The following is a 15233-nucleotide window of genomic DNA, read 5'->3' on the forward strand; positions in this document are numbered from 1 at the left end:
GTTGAAGAGCTAAATACAAATCAGCCATTTCAATTTCCACATCCATAGTAGCTATAAGTTTTTTTTCAGTTCTTCCTCCTGTGAGACATTCAGTGATGTTTATTACAAACCAAGTGAGGTGCAAGAAAGACTACCCGACTGGAACACAGGAAACCTGTGTCCAACACCCAGCTTAGAAAGTCACTAAGGATTAGAAACTCAGAAATTTCTAAAGCTCTCTGCTTCGCGTCCTTCTTATTTGCAAGTACCTTAGTAATACTTTAAAAAAAAAACTGAAAAACTTAAAACTACATCTGAAATTATTACTGTTTTAATCCCACAAAAGAATGCCAACTTCTCATAATGAAATTCCCCAGTTACCACTCTCATTATCATGACGTGACTTATCCTTGTATATTAGCTCCTTTTTTTCCACCATAAGATATATATGATATGTAATAGCAATAGTAATAACATGTGCTTAGTGTTGGTACTGAGTTGACATACTTCACTTAAATTTAAACCTAGTAACAGATCTATCAGGGAGCTATAGCACACTTTATTTTATTGTACTCCATTTTACTGAACTTCACAGATACACATATATATATATATATATATATATATAGAGAGAGAGAGAGAGAGAGAGAGAGAGAGAGAGTACAAATTGAAGGTTTATAACAAAATTGCATTCAGCAAGTCTATGTATGGCTGCTATTTTCCCAATAGCTTGTGCTCGCTTTGTGTTTCTGTGTCACATTTTGAAAATTCTCCCAACATTTCAAGGTTTCTTCTTATCACTATACTTTTTTTTGTGTGTGTGACAAAGTTTCCCTCTTGTTGCCCAGGCTGGAGTGCAATGGCACAATCTCAACTCACTGCAACCTCCACCTCCCAGTTCAGGCAATTCTACTGCCTCAGCCTCCCAGCTAGCTGGGATTACAGGCATGTGCCACCACCCTTGGCTAATTTTGTATTTTTAGTGGAGATGGGGTTTCACCATGTTGGTCAGACTGATCTCGAACTCCTGACCTCAGGTGATCTGCCCCCTCTGCCTCCCAAAGTGCTGCGATTACAGGCGTGAACTACCACGTCTGGCCTACTTGAGTCTTTAGATGTGTTGGTTAGATTTTCTTTGTTCTTCCTTATTCCCAGTGTTTATAAGTTTTAATTGCTGTGTCTTTTTTTCTAAAGTGGACATCATTTTTATTGTCTATTAAATTATTTACATACTATGAATGAAAATTAATTGCACACTTGTAACTTACCACCCAAGTAAAAGTAGATCTTTGGCAAGATTTGATTGGCCTGAATCATCCTCCCTAACAGCTCTATGACTTACTAAAATTGTCACCATGCCTGGCCTCATTATATTTCTTATGGTGATCTGTGGTCAGTGATCTTTGATGCTACTATTGTATTTTTTTCTGAGGTGTTATGAACTGTAATATAAAATGGTGAATACAATTGATAAATACTGTGTTTTTTCTGACTGTTAGATTGACCTGTGGATCCCTTGTCTCTCTCCCTCTCTTCGGGCCTTCCTATTTCCTGAGACAAGACCACATCAAAATTAGGCCAACACTTAAAGGCCAATGGTCTTTAAGTGTTCAAGTGAAAGGAAGAACAGCACTTCTCTCATGTTAAATCAAAAGCTAGAAATGATTAAGCTTAGTGAGGAAACCATATCGAAAGGTGAGATAGGCTGAAAGCTAGACCTCTTGCTCCAAATAGCTAGTCAAGTTGGGGATGGAAGGGAAAAGTTCGTGAAGGAAGTTAAAAGTGCTACTCCAGTGAACACGCACATGATCACAAAGCAAAACAGCCTTAGTGCTAATATGGAGAACGTTTAAGTGGTCTGGATAGAAGATCAAACCAGCTGCAATATTCTCTTAAGCCAAAGCCTAATCCAGAGCAAGACCCAACTCTCTTCAGTTTTATGAAGGCTGAGAGAAGTGAGGAAGCTGTGGAAGAAAAGTTGGAAGCTAGTAGAGGATGATTAGTTCATGAGATTTAAGGAAAGGAGCCACCTGCCTAACATAAAAGTACAAAGTGAAGCAGAAAGTGCTGACGAAGTGCGCGATAAAGCAGCAGCAGGGTTTGAGAGGATTGATTCCGATTTTGAAAGAAGTTCTCCTGTGGGTAAAATACCATCAAATAGCATCATTTGCTACAGAGAAATCTTTTGAACAAGGAAGAGTCGATCATGCAGCAAACTTATTGTCTTACTTTAAGAAATTGCCACAGCCACTCCAGCCTTCAGCAATCACCACCCTAATCAGTGAGTAGCCCAACAAGGCAAGACCCTTCACCAGCAAGAAGGTTATGACCCGAAGGCTGAGATGGTCATTAGCATATTTTAGCAATAATATATTTTTAAATTAAGGTATATACATGGCTTTTTGTAGACATACTGCTGTTGAACACTTAACCAACTACAGTGTAGTGTAAACATGACTTTTATATGCGCTGAGAAACCAAAAGATTTGTATGACTCATGTTATTGCAATATTCAGTTTATTGCAGTAGTCTGGAACTGAACTCGCAATATCTTTGAGCTCTGCTTATTAACGTGTCTTTCATTTAATAGCCATTAAAACTGAAATTTAAAGAGATTAAGTAACTTGGCCTATAACATTCAATTAATCTGGGAAAAGACAGGATTGGAATCTGGGTCCTAATTCCTATTATGTTGCTCAGCTTTCTGGCTAACAGGTAGGTTAAACATTGGGGGAAAGTTCTATGCTTTTGAAATATAGTAGAGATTAACAGAAATGCCTCCCTATATCACAAATAATCACCAACCAATTTTGGGCAGTCCTTTATAGTTTGAAAAAGTATTTCATATATATAAACCCATTTAATTTGCTTTGAGGTGTTAGGAAGGAAACTGTGGGATTCTTGGTCTTCGTCTTAAATAAGAAAGGTGAAGAAAAAGATAAGAGTGATCTATTTCCTCAATCTTTAATGACTCAACTGAATTGTAGATTGTTATTTCATCCTAATTCTGATTGTTCTAAGATTTGTTTTTTATTATTACCCACTCCCCTACTTGCCTATGGTGCATTCTTTATAACATGCCCTAGATTATTTATAATTCAGTGACATCCAAACCCAGAAATTGTGGTGAAGTTTTAGTGCAACAAAGTAATTAAGTTTTTTAAACTTTTTAATTTTAAATTCAGGGGTACATGTGCAGGTTTGTTACATAGGTAAATGTGTGCCATGGGTTTTTATTATTATTATTTCATCACCTAGGTATTAAGCCAAATAACTAGTACCCATTAATTATTTTTCCTGACCCCCTACCTCCTTCCACCCTCCACCCTCCACCCTCCAATAGGCCCCAGTGTGTGTGGGCTCCCCTCTATGTGTCCACATGTACTCATCATTTCGCTCCCACTTAAGTGTGAGAAAATGCGGTATTTGGTTTTCTGTTCCTGCATTAGTTTCCTGAGGATAATGGCTTCCAGCTCCGTCCATGTCCCTGCAAAGGACATGATCTCATTCTTTTTAATGGCCGCATAGTATTCCATGGTGTCTATGTACCATATTTTCCTTATCCAGTCTATCATTAATAGGGATTTAGGTTGATTCCATGTCTTTGCTACCATTAATAGTGCTGCAATGAACATACATACCTATATGTATGTCTTTATAGTAGAAGGATTTATATTTTGGGGGGTATATACCCCGTAGTAGGATTGCAGGGTAAAATGCTAGTTCTGTTTCTAGATTTTTGAGGAATCACCACACTGTCTTCCACAATATAAGTGTTCCTTTTTCTCTACAACCTTGTCAGCATCTGTTATTTTTTGCCTTTTTACTGGTAGCCATTCTGACTAGTGTGAGATGATATCTCATTGTGATTTTGATTTGTGTTTCTGTAAAGATCAGTGATTGAACTTTTTTTTTTTTTATATGATTGTTGGCTGCATGTAGGTCTTCTTTTGAAAAGTGTCTGTTCATGTCCTTTACCCATTTTTAATAAGGTTGTTTTTGTTGTTGTAAACTTAAGTTCTTTAGAGATGCTGGATATTAGACCTTTATAAGATGCAAAGTATGCAAATGTTTCCTCACATTCTGTAGGTTGTCTGTTTACTCTGTTCTTTTTGCTTAGGATTGCCTTGGCTATTTGGGCTCTTTTTTGCTTTGTTCTTTTTGTTTGGGATTGTCTTGGCTATTCTGGCTCTTTTTTGGTTCCATATAAATTTTAAAATAGTCTTTTCTAGTTCTGTGAAGAGTGTCAATGGTAGTTTAATGGGACTAGCATTAAATCTATAAATTGCTTTGGACAGTATGGCTATTTTAATAATATTGCTTCTTCCTATCCATGAGCATGAAATGTTTTTCCATTTGTTTGTGTCATCTCTGATATTTTTCAGCACTGTCTTGTAATTTTCGTTGTGGAGATCTTTCACCTCCCTGGTTCACTGTATTCCTAGATATTTTATTCATTTGTTGCTACTGTGAATGGGATTTTATTCCTGGCTCAGCTCTCGGCTTGACTGTTGCTGGTATATAGGAATGCTACTGATTTTTGTATGTTGATTTTGTATCTTGAGACTACTGAAGTTGCTTATCAGCTTAAGAAGCTTTTGCGCTGAGAAAATGGGGTTTTCTAGATATAGGATCATGTCGCCTGCAAGCAAGGGTAATTTAACTTTCTCTCTTCCTTTTTGGAAGCCTTTATTTCTTTATCTTTCCCAATTGCCCTGGTCTGGACTTTCAGTACTGTGTTGAATAGGAGTGGTGAGAGAGTGCCTCCTTGTCTTGAAGGGGGAACGCTTCTAGCTTTTGCCCATTGAGTATAATATTGGATGTGGGTTTGTTCTATGTGGCTCTTATTATTTTGAGGTATATTCCTTCAATATACAGTTTATTGAGAGTTTTAAACATGAACGGATGCTGAATTTCAACGAAAGCCTTTCTGCATCTATTGAGATACTCATGTGGTTTTGTCTTTCGTTTTGTTTATGCAATGAATCATATTTATTGATTTCTGTATGTTGAATGAACCCTGCATCCTAGGGATGAAGGCTACTCGATTGTGGTAAATAAGCTTTTTGATGTGCTGCCAGATTAGTTTGCCAGTATTTTTTTTTTTTTTTGAGGATTTTTGCGTTTATATTCATTGAAGATAGTGGCCTGAAGTTTTCTTCTTCTTCTTTTTTTTTTTTTTTTTTTTTTTTTTTTTGCTGTATCTCTGCCAGGTTTTGGTATCGGGATGATGCTGCCCTAGTAGAATGAGTTAGGGAGGAGTCCCTGCTTTTCAATTTTTTAACTATAGTTTCTGTAGGAATGGTACCAGCTATTCTTTGTACATCTGGTAGAATTCAGCTGTGAATTCATCTCGTCCTAGGATTTTTTGGTTGGTAGGCTATTTATGACTGCTTCAATTTCAGAACTCCTTATTGGCCTGTTCAGGGATTCAGTTTCAGGGTGTATATGTCTACAAATTTATGAATTTCTTCTAGATTTCCTAGTTCATATGCATAGAGGTATTTATAATATTCTGTGACGGTTGGTTGTATTTCTGTGGAGTCAGTGGTAATATCACCCTTATCATTTCTGATTGTTTATTTGAATCTTCTCTCTTTTCTTCTTTATTAGTCTAGCTAGCAACTACCTACTATATTAATTTTTTTCAAAGTGCGATCTCCTGGATTTGTTGATGTTTTGAATGTTGTGTGTGTATGTCTCTGTCTCCTTATCTGTAAACAGGGTAAGAACACTACTAACTCTCACAGCAGTACCTGAATAATCCTGGTTTTTATAAGTAGATGGATTTGTCTTTTAAATAAGTTGATGAATTGATTATGGTAGAAACATTTTTTAATTTCAAAAGAAAAAAATTATTTTATTTTTCTTTTGTTCAGTGTTTGCTTTTGTAAAGAATTAATAGTTACACTATAATAACTTATACACAATAAAAATCAAGTTCTGCTCTCCTGCCCTCCTTCCCCATGTTGCCTCCGGTACACATGTTCAAGCTATGGTCCACAACATTATTTTCTGATAAATATGTTATAACAGTTTGATCTAAGTGTAGATACATTATATTGTACTTGTCCTTAGAAGAAAACAAATTTTAATATGCAAATGTTTATTTATATAATACATAAATGGAAAAAACTATAGTAGGCATACAACCTAATTATGACTTGTAGATGATGATTTCTAGATACTCTCCTACTAGAAATGAATGTTAAAAGTCCTAAGAAGACTATTTTATTTATATATGTACTCGTGTTCACCTTATTCCATATACTGTACATGGCTATTGACAATCTGGGAATTTAAAGGTGCAGCCCTCAAGAAGCTGTTAAATAACTAAAAACAGAAACAATTGGGCTCTATGGTTGGACAAGGAAAACACTCAGAAAATTTCCAATTTAAAATTTCCTATCAGTAGGAAAATATTAAAAAATAATTTTCTGGGCTGGACACGGTGGCTCACGCCTGTAATCCCAACCCTTTGGGAGGCCAAAGCGGGTGGATCACGAGGTCAGATCAAGACCATCCTGGCTAATGCAGTGAAACCCCATCTCTACTAAAAATACAAAAAAGAAGTAGCCAGGCGTGGTGGCAGGAGCCTGTAGCCCCAGCTATTCGGGAGGCTGAGGCAGGAGAATGGCGTGAACCCGGGAGGTGGAGTTTGCAGTGAGCCGAGATCGTGCCATTGAACTCCAGCCTGGGTGACAGAAAATCCATCTCAAATAATAATAATAATAATAATAATAATAATAATTTTCTGCATGTATGGATATGTTTATATATTGAATTTTTCATATATCTCATGTTTTCAATACAATTTAAGTCAAGACATTTGGTTGTGTTATTTTTCTGGTTAATAACCATTATGTCAAAGTATAAAAATATTTTGTTACATCATTTTAAAAAATCCATTTATTATTTCAACAGCTTGTACTGTTTTTTTAAAAATTTTATATTCTTCATAACTAAATTCCCTATTTCTAGTGTTAAATCCCCCACTTAAATTAAAACCTTTTTTGTTATTCAGAAACTGAATAATGTTTAAATTTAGCAAGTTCTCTTTAAATTTTTAATGTTCTACATTATAAGCAGTAGCTTTGAACATAATATCTTTACATATAATATAACCTTGATGATAACATAAACTGTACTATAATTTAATATTTTTGTATATTCTTGGAATCTATATTTTTATGACAAAGATTATGCTAAAATTATTACTTTACATTATAAAATGTTGACAGTTAATACATTACTGAGTCTGTGTTTGACTAAAATTGAAAAAATATTAAAATAGAAATAGCCAAATTCATCCAGCAATTAATTTTTAGAAAACTATTTCAAATAATTATTACTGTGATATGTGTTGCTGTTTTAGTAGAGTATGTTTAATAAATGTAAAATTAGAAACAAATGACACTGGAATTAATTATTTTTCAAGGAAGTTAGCATGGTGGTTTTTCAAAATTATTGACATTTAAAAGTTATTAAAAATAAACATTTTGTTGAGAGTTATCACACAGAAACCCTCAGAATACAATAATATCAATTCCATTGAAGTACAAAAATATATGCTGTAATTTTAGTTGTTAATGGGCTTCCCATTAGACATAATGAATAAACAACATTATGAGTTCTTAAATAATACTCCTAGTTTTCCTCATTGACCACAGTGACTATGGAATCACTTGCCATAACATGTAATTATTCAATTTAATACACTGGAGGTATTATAAATACATGTTGCTAATGAAATAACCTACAAACTGGCCGAAATTTCATTGAAATAAATAGCGAGTTAGTGAAGTTGACCAGGATTAATTGGGACTAGTGGTAGGGTCAAATAATGGGGTAAGATGTGTTGACATGTATTGGAGAGTTTAATGCTCATGACATAGGGGAGAAAAAGTCATGGTATGATTTTGAGAAGCAGAGTAGGAAGAGAATGGAAGGAAAATGAATTTGACAAGAGCATGTAGGATTGAAGATTTAAAAGACTGAATGCAGAGAGAAAAATAAACTGTAAAACCAATAAAAATAGATACATTAATAAATATGTACAGAGGTTTGGGGAAAAAAACAAAGTGTTGCAGTTACATTTTCATGTAATTTTGCTTTCTAAAGTAATTTTGCCAGAAAAAAATTTACAAAATAAATATAATAAAGCCATTTATTTTTAAGTTACTGTGATATAAACCAAGATTTTTGTAAAACTCAGAGTTCACTTTAATTAGGTTCTGTATAGTACACTCTGTTATCAGCAAATTGAATTAGACATTTCACATCTTTTTATTTTTAATTTTTAAGAAATGGAAAAGTAATTGGATAAGCTTGTAAACCAAGTATCCACCAGATGCTGGGGCTGAAGATTCTTTGGGATGAGTGCTTACGTGTCAGACTGGAAGTAGTCAACAGATCCAAATTCCCTTCAGATTGAATCTTAGCTTCTTTTGTTAATTAGAGGATCAACATTAAAAGTATTTTTTTTTTTTTTTTTTTTGGCTTAAGAAATGTCTCGAGAATCATCTTTTCCAAAATGTCCAATTTGACTTTAGGGTTTAAGTCTCACATTTCAGGTTTCCAAACTTTGGGCAAGTTTTAAATTTTTCTTTAGTTTATAGTCATCTTGATTTATTTTTGTTTTGTTTAATTTGCATTAACAGCTAGATTTCTGAAATTGATCTTAGATTTCTTTTGTACTTGGGGACACTAGCAACATGCTTAACTTCTGGCTCTGGAATATTTGGTGATTCTTGGTAGTATTTCTGGAATGTCAATTTAATATCATAAAATGTAATAAGATGACTGGTATTCTTTCCTTACAGTATAAATTTTGGATATATTTTTATTTATTTATTTTTATTTTATTTTATTTTATTTTATTTCTTTTGAAATGGAGTCTCGCTCTGTCGTCCAGGCTGGAGTGCAGTGGTGCAATCTCAGCTCACTGCAAGCTCCACCTCCTGGATTCATGCCATTCTCCTGCCTTAGCCTCCCGAGTAGCTGGGACTACAGGTGCCCGCCACCATGCCCAGCTATTTTTTTGTTTTCTTTTTGTATTTTTAGTAGAGATGGGGTTTCACCGTGTTAGCCAGAATGGTCTCTGTCTCTTGACAGATCTGCCTGCCTCGGCCTCCCAAAGTGCTGGGATTACAGGCATGAGCCATCGCACCAGACCATATTTTATAGGATAAGTTAACTGTAGATAAATTTTGACACTAAGAAAACAGTGACACAGTAAGATTTTTTAGTAAGAGGGAGGTCATTGGAAAAATGTACTATTGCAATAGAAGAAAATTAATATCCATGTATTTTCTTTTCTCTGGGTCTTATTTTCCCATGTGAAAAAAAGCATTGTATAACTGATTGCTGAAGTATACTATAAGCCAAATATAAATATATAGAGATATATAGATAGTATTATATATAAGTATCTAATTATATATGGTATGATATATAAATATTACTATATTACCAAATTATACATAACTTTGGTATCTAACTTTAAAATTTAGGTACAAAAAGAGAATATAGAAATATTTCTTTAATCTTATCTTTTTCCTCATTAATTATAAGATGTTTTAAACAGCACTAGAAAATGCCATATTTTTTAAATTATTTCTGCTGATAAACAAAAATACTAAATCTAGCATGTTTGTTGGTTTCAAAGCTAACTATTTCTCTTTCATTTCTTGTTTGTTGCATTTGTTAGTCACTGAACTATAAAAAAAAGTGCTGAATATCGATGCTAGTTAATCCAGGAAGATTTCCATCTTCAAAATGTTAAAATATTTTCTGCACATTACTGTGGTTTTTAAAATGACTTCTGTAATCTCATATTCATTATCATATTCATGTATCTTGAGGGTCCTCTTTTTCTGCAGTTACAGAACCTTAGTGTAACACAGACAAAGTTCTTTACAATAAAAAAATTGTGTTTATATCTCCTCCAGCTTTTTAAATGCTTAAGACACTTACAGTTTTTTTTTTATTATGTCCAGTTTGACATACAGAAGTTGATGACAGAAGCAAACAAAGGTCCTACTAACCAAGGAAAATATAACATCCATTGACTCACTTTATAACTCACAATTTCTACAGATAGAAAATACAATAGTCAATATATCGAGCTGTTACATAGCCAGAGATTTCATTCTTTCATCAGTCATCTGGATGTCCTGATACTTCTAATATCCAATCATAAAAAGTTGTTTTTTAATGATTTTTAAAGGTGTATACCATTGAAGAATCGGGGCTAAACATCCTGGTGTGGTCAGTGATTGGAAATAAAAGAACGGGATGGACCTATGGCTATGTGCCTCTCTCCAGTAACAGTCCGTTTAAGGTGGCATTTGAAGCTGATTTGGATGGCAATGAGGACATCTTTATTGCTCTTGATGACATCTCTTTCACCCCAGAGTGTGTGACTGGAGGTAAGTGATTCTTTCAGAAAATGGGAATAAGTATTTATTTTTAGTATCTAAATATACTAAATGTTTGGGAATTTCTGAGGAATTACATTTATTTCCAGGTCCAGTTCTAGTTACACATGGAAAAGAGTCATATATAGTAAGAAGTAAAGTTTATCTGCCCGTGAACTTTGCCATGAAATTTTCATGTCTTGTTGGCAACGAAATAACTTTGCACTAAAGTTGTTTTAGAAACCCTGAGGAAATTTTGTTCGGCGAATGTAGCTTTATTTTCTGCTTTCCTTATTCCCAAAGGTTCACAAGAACTGCACAAGGCAAAGGCCCCCATGGCTACCTGTTATCTTCCAGACTGTTTTCTCCATCTGTATTGACCTTTCCCCTTCCCCAGGCCACGTTCCTTCTCCTAACCATTTCTACCGTACAAGCTAGAAGGCTCATTCTATTTCAAAAAGAAAAAAAAAAGTTATATTCTAAACACCTTTTCTTAAAAAGTCACCCCTTTAAATGAAATCTGAATTTCTGCTATTTAAGACGTTCTCCCCTAAGTGGGGCTGTTTGTTCCCTTACTGAGTCTTCCATTTAAAATATTAAATAGTAGGGTCATTGTCTGTCTAGCTACTCAGTGCCTCTTTTAAAGTTTTTTTTTTTTTTCCCCTAACACTCCTACTCAAAGGTTTCTTTTCTTTTAAGGCCACACATCTGAATTTTTATTCTTCTCATAGTTTTTCTCTGGATTCTAAATCCTGGGCAATTTCAACTTCAGGTGAGACACCCTATCTAAAACATCAACTTCTTTGAGTCTAATAGGTAGTGCAAACCTGCTTCTGCAATAAGTCACTCTCATAGTTACATTCAGGGCCTGAGCATCCCCTTTGAAATCTTAAGGTTAAAAATCTCATATAATCACCACTTTCTCATCTTCATTACTCCTCCGAAGGCTGTTTTCTAGTAACATTAATAATAAGAAAAATATATTCTAGATCATCAAGGCCTCCTGGTTTTTGGGATTCCATAAACAGCCTCTTACTTTTTCTCCCAATAATTATAGATTTAATGATTAACACCTTATCCAAATCCATTCACATTCTGAATTTTGAATTCTGTTATGTCCTATTTCTTAAATTTTTCACACAAATTTGAATACTATGTGCCAGGCAATTTGCTAAGCATTTTGCACATATTAATACATTTATTTATCAGCACACTCCTGTAAATAGATTCTAGATATACATTCATATAATAATATGAATAGATCATTCAGCTGATATTCTGCCATAATGGCTTTATGGTAAATAAACTTATTTACAATAAATTATAATTTATTTACAATAAGTAAATCTATTATTGTAAATAGATTCTAGATCTATATTCATATAATAATATGAATAAATTATTCATCCCATATTCTGCCATAATGGCTTTAATCGTCTTTGCAGTTGAGGTCATATAACCTCTGAATTTTCCAAAACTGTTGCTAGTCATGCTGATTGGAACCACTAAATGTGCTGGTATCTTACCTTAGCTAGGCCTTTTAGGGCCCCAGACACATGAGTTTCTCATTTCCTGGCACCCATTTTCTCCAGCAATCCTCAAATCCTCCCATTTCTCCCAGGCACATTCTTCACTCTGCTGGTATTCTTGTGTCCTTTGAATAGAAGTAAAGCCATTTTGTGATAAATTCCTTTAATTTCCTCATTTTCACCCCCTAAATGGGCCTGCATCTGCCTCCAACTCTTTTTTTCACCATTTATCTCAGGAAAAAAAAAATTCTTCATCTTCCCAAGCATGAATATATATTTTTAGAACATTTGCTTTCTCAACTTCTCTAAGCCATTGCTCCATAAAAGTCTTCTGTAGCTCATGTCTTCAATACCTCTTCTTCCACTCATTCTTGGCTCTGTCTTTTATATATATATATATTCCATAATATGTATATATATGTATATTCCATAATATGTATATATATTATAAAATGTATTATTATATATTATATATTGCTAATTACATTATTATATTATTCATTAGTAACATATATTAACATGCAGTTCATATATATAATTCTACATACATCATTATATAATTATATATATTATATATATACTGGAATATATATTTACATATATTTCTTATATATGTTATTCCATATGTATATAATGGAATAATACATATTTATATGTATTTTATGAATTTTGAGCTCCTCAAGAGCAAGAGAAGCTTGAGAGCTTATATTTCATCTCCAGATTCTAACATAGGGCCTAGGAAATGTAGCCTAAGAAATTGCTGTTTTTCAAAATAGCATAATGACAGTGAAAACTGGTTGTGTGAACAACAACCTAACATTCACCAAAGTATAAAGGTTCATCTTTCCCAGTATGTGATAGAACAGATTTTACTGTCAAGGACTATTTAAAAAAAACCAAAACACTGTGACCTTTGGCATTAAACCTTGAACTTTGTCATTTTGTGTAATAAAAGTACCTCTCCCTAGCCCCATTCTCTCCTCCGAAATCCAAAATCTTAAGGCATAGCTTCTGCAGCACGACTTCATTATTGATTCAGGCAGTTGCTTTTAGAAAATCATAAATTAAATCAGCACTCCTAAAACTGGGGTGTACAGATGCCCACAGCAATGTCCTAGGGAGTATGCAATACCACAAAATAAATCCGATGTAATTCATTGGGTTTATCTGAAAATTTTGGGAGAAAAGTTAAATAATTTATTATGTGACATTTGAAGTAAACACAAATCTACTATATAGTGGAATGTCAAAGAGAAAACAGAAAGCTTTAAAGGAATGTGGTCCTTTAGCGCTGTTACTAATGTCCTCTTCCCTGTGGTTTTTGGCACTATTGTGGAAAATTTTGAAAGGTGCCTAATAGATAATTTAGACACTGAACACCTGTGTCATATAATAGACAATATGCATAATGTATTGGTGAATATGAAAGTTACAACCAATGCAAGATCTAAATAATACAAGAGTCTATTGTTAAGTGTAGAAAAATGATAAAAGTGTAAAACCAATTTTAATAAGATATCCATCAAAAAAGATATCTATCTATAAATCCTGAAAGATATACAAAATATATCTGTCTCTGAAAAATAGAAATATGAATTGTTTTTCTTTTCTTCATGGTATTTTTCTTCCATGTTTTTAAATGTCTGCTTAAAACTGTGTTGTTTGTAATTGGGAAAAAAATAATGATGTTGCTTTATCAAGTAAAAGTATAATGTCATGATACATATAATTAAGAACCACATATTTTGGATTAATTATTGTTTTAATCTTGCCCTAAATGAAGTTATTTATTGAGATTATTATAGGGCACTGTTGCATAGATGGATTTATTTCTATTACTTTGAGTCCTGTGTTTTTCCAATAGTTATTCCTGTTAATAATAACTCCTATCTGTGAAACTCTTTGAGAAATGTGAGAACAGATTATAATTAGCTCTTCTTACTTGCCAAGGTTAGGGAACGTCAGGCAGAATACACATTACGGGTGAGCTGTTCTGCTAGTAGTTCAGGCATCTGATGTTTCACCATTCAGGAGCAAATCTTTATCCTGTGTAAGAATGACTAATCTAGAATTAGTTTATCCTGTGTAAGAATGACTAATCTAGAATTAGTTTTGCCTTAGCGGTTTTTCTTCCAGTTGCCTTAACTTTCCAAATAACAGCCAACAAAGTTAGACAGAAGTTTTAGATGTTCAAGAAGGAAACAAAAATAGCAATTATATATATGCCTCAGAGACATTTGGCAAAAATTATCTTTTAAGTGTTAGTACTTAGCAAGGCAAACTTTATTTCCCAGAAATGCTGGATAAAGAAAGCATTCTTTTTCACATAACATTTAAAATAGGTCAAATTGAGACATTCCTCTTTAAAGTTTCTATTTTATAGGCTAAAAATCTCCAGAATAGGATGCAGTTTACCAGTAAAATATAGTTGTTAAAAAATGCAAGAATTCTTATAGTACAAGACCTACCATAATGAATGTTTACTGAATAAAGCAAGAAACAGAAATTAAATATTTTTTTTCAGTATCCATTTATGGTTCATACTTCAGCCCTTAGGAAATGTGAAAAAGTCTATACCATTAAAACTACTAGCTTTGTTTGTCTTTCCTTAGTAAACACAGACAAGACACAAATGAACCAAGGCACCTGAATTAACAGATAACTTTCTTCGGATCTTATAACAAGACATCCAGATTTGTATGTTGAACATGCCAGCTTTCTGCTCAGGTCCAGATTAACATCCTACGATTGAAAACAGCAAACTCTCAACTTCATTTCAACCTCATATTAGGTGTTTTGTTGTTGTTTTTATCACCCCCACAAACTCCCATAATCGGAAGGAATATAGAACAACATTTGTCACCCCAAGTTACCTGCAGTTTTCTTTCCATGTAGAAGATTCCACTAAAAACAGCAGTCCTATCCCCCACCAACCTTTACCTTCCGCATTATTACTTCTTTGTCCTGCCTTAATTCCTTTACGTTTCCCAGGGCAACATTTTGTAAACGAGACAAACTTGACGAAATAGGAAATCTCCAGAAATTCTGAGTCAGCAGAAGAGTGTGTTTATTTTTATTGCATCTGTTTTCCTTAAGCCATGTGAGTTTCCAAGAGAGAAATGTGTTTTCTGTTTTACTTCTATCATTTGAAACAAGGAGGATCTCATCTGTCTCTGTGATGAAGAAACATTTTACAGCACTGTTAGGACATGGATACTTTTAAAACTAAATGTGAGGTTGTAAAAATATTTGAAATAACAATGGCTTGAAAATACTGTGCATATCTGCGCCGTTTTGTCAGGAGTTT

General features: G+C 33.7%; 1 protein-coding gene across 1 annotated transcript in view; it reads left to right on the forward strand.

The window, feature by feature from the left end:
• MALRD1 (MAM and LDL receptor class A domain containing 1) overlaps positions 1–15233 on the forward strand; it is a 673535-nt gene that overhangs the window by 508822 nt on the left and 149480 nt on the right. The window contains exon 34 of the mRNA XM_074000837.1: positions 10208–10409. Within this exon, the coding sequence (XP_073856938.1) occupies positions 10208–10409 (202 nt within the window). The remainder of the gene's footprint in view (positions 1–10207; positions 10410–15233) is intronic.

This window comes from Macaca fascicularis, chromosome 9, assembly GCF_037993035.2.
Source record: "Macaca fascicularis isolate 582-1 chromosome 9, T2T-MFA8v1.1".
NCBI lineage: Eukaryota > Metazoa > Chordata > Mammalia > Primates > Cercopithecidae > Macaca > Macaca fascicularis.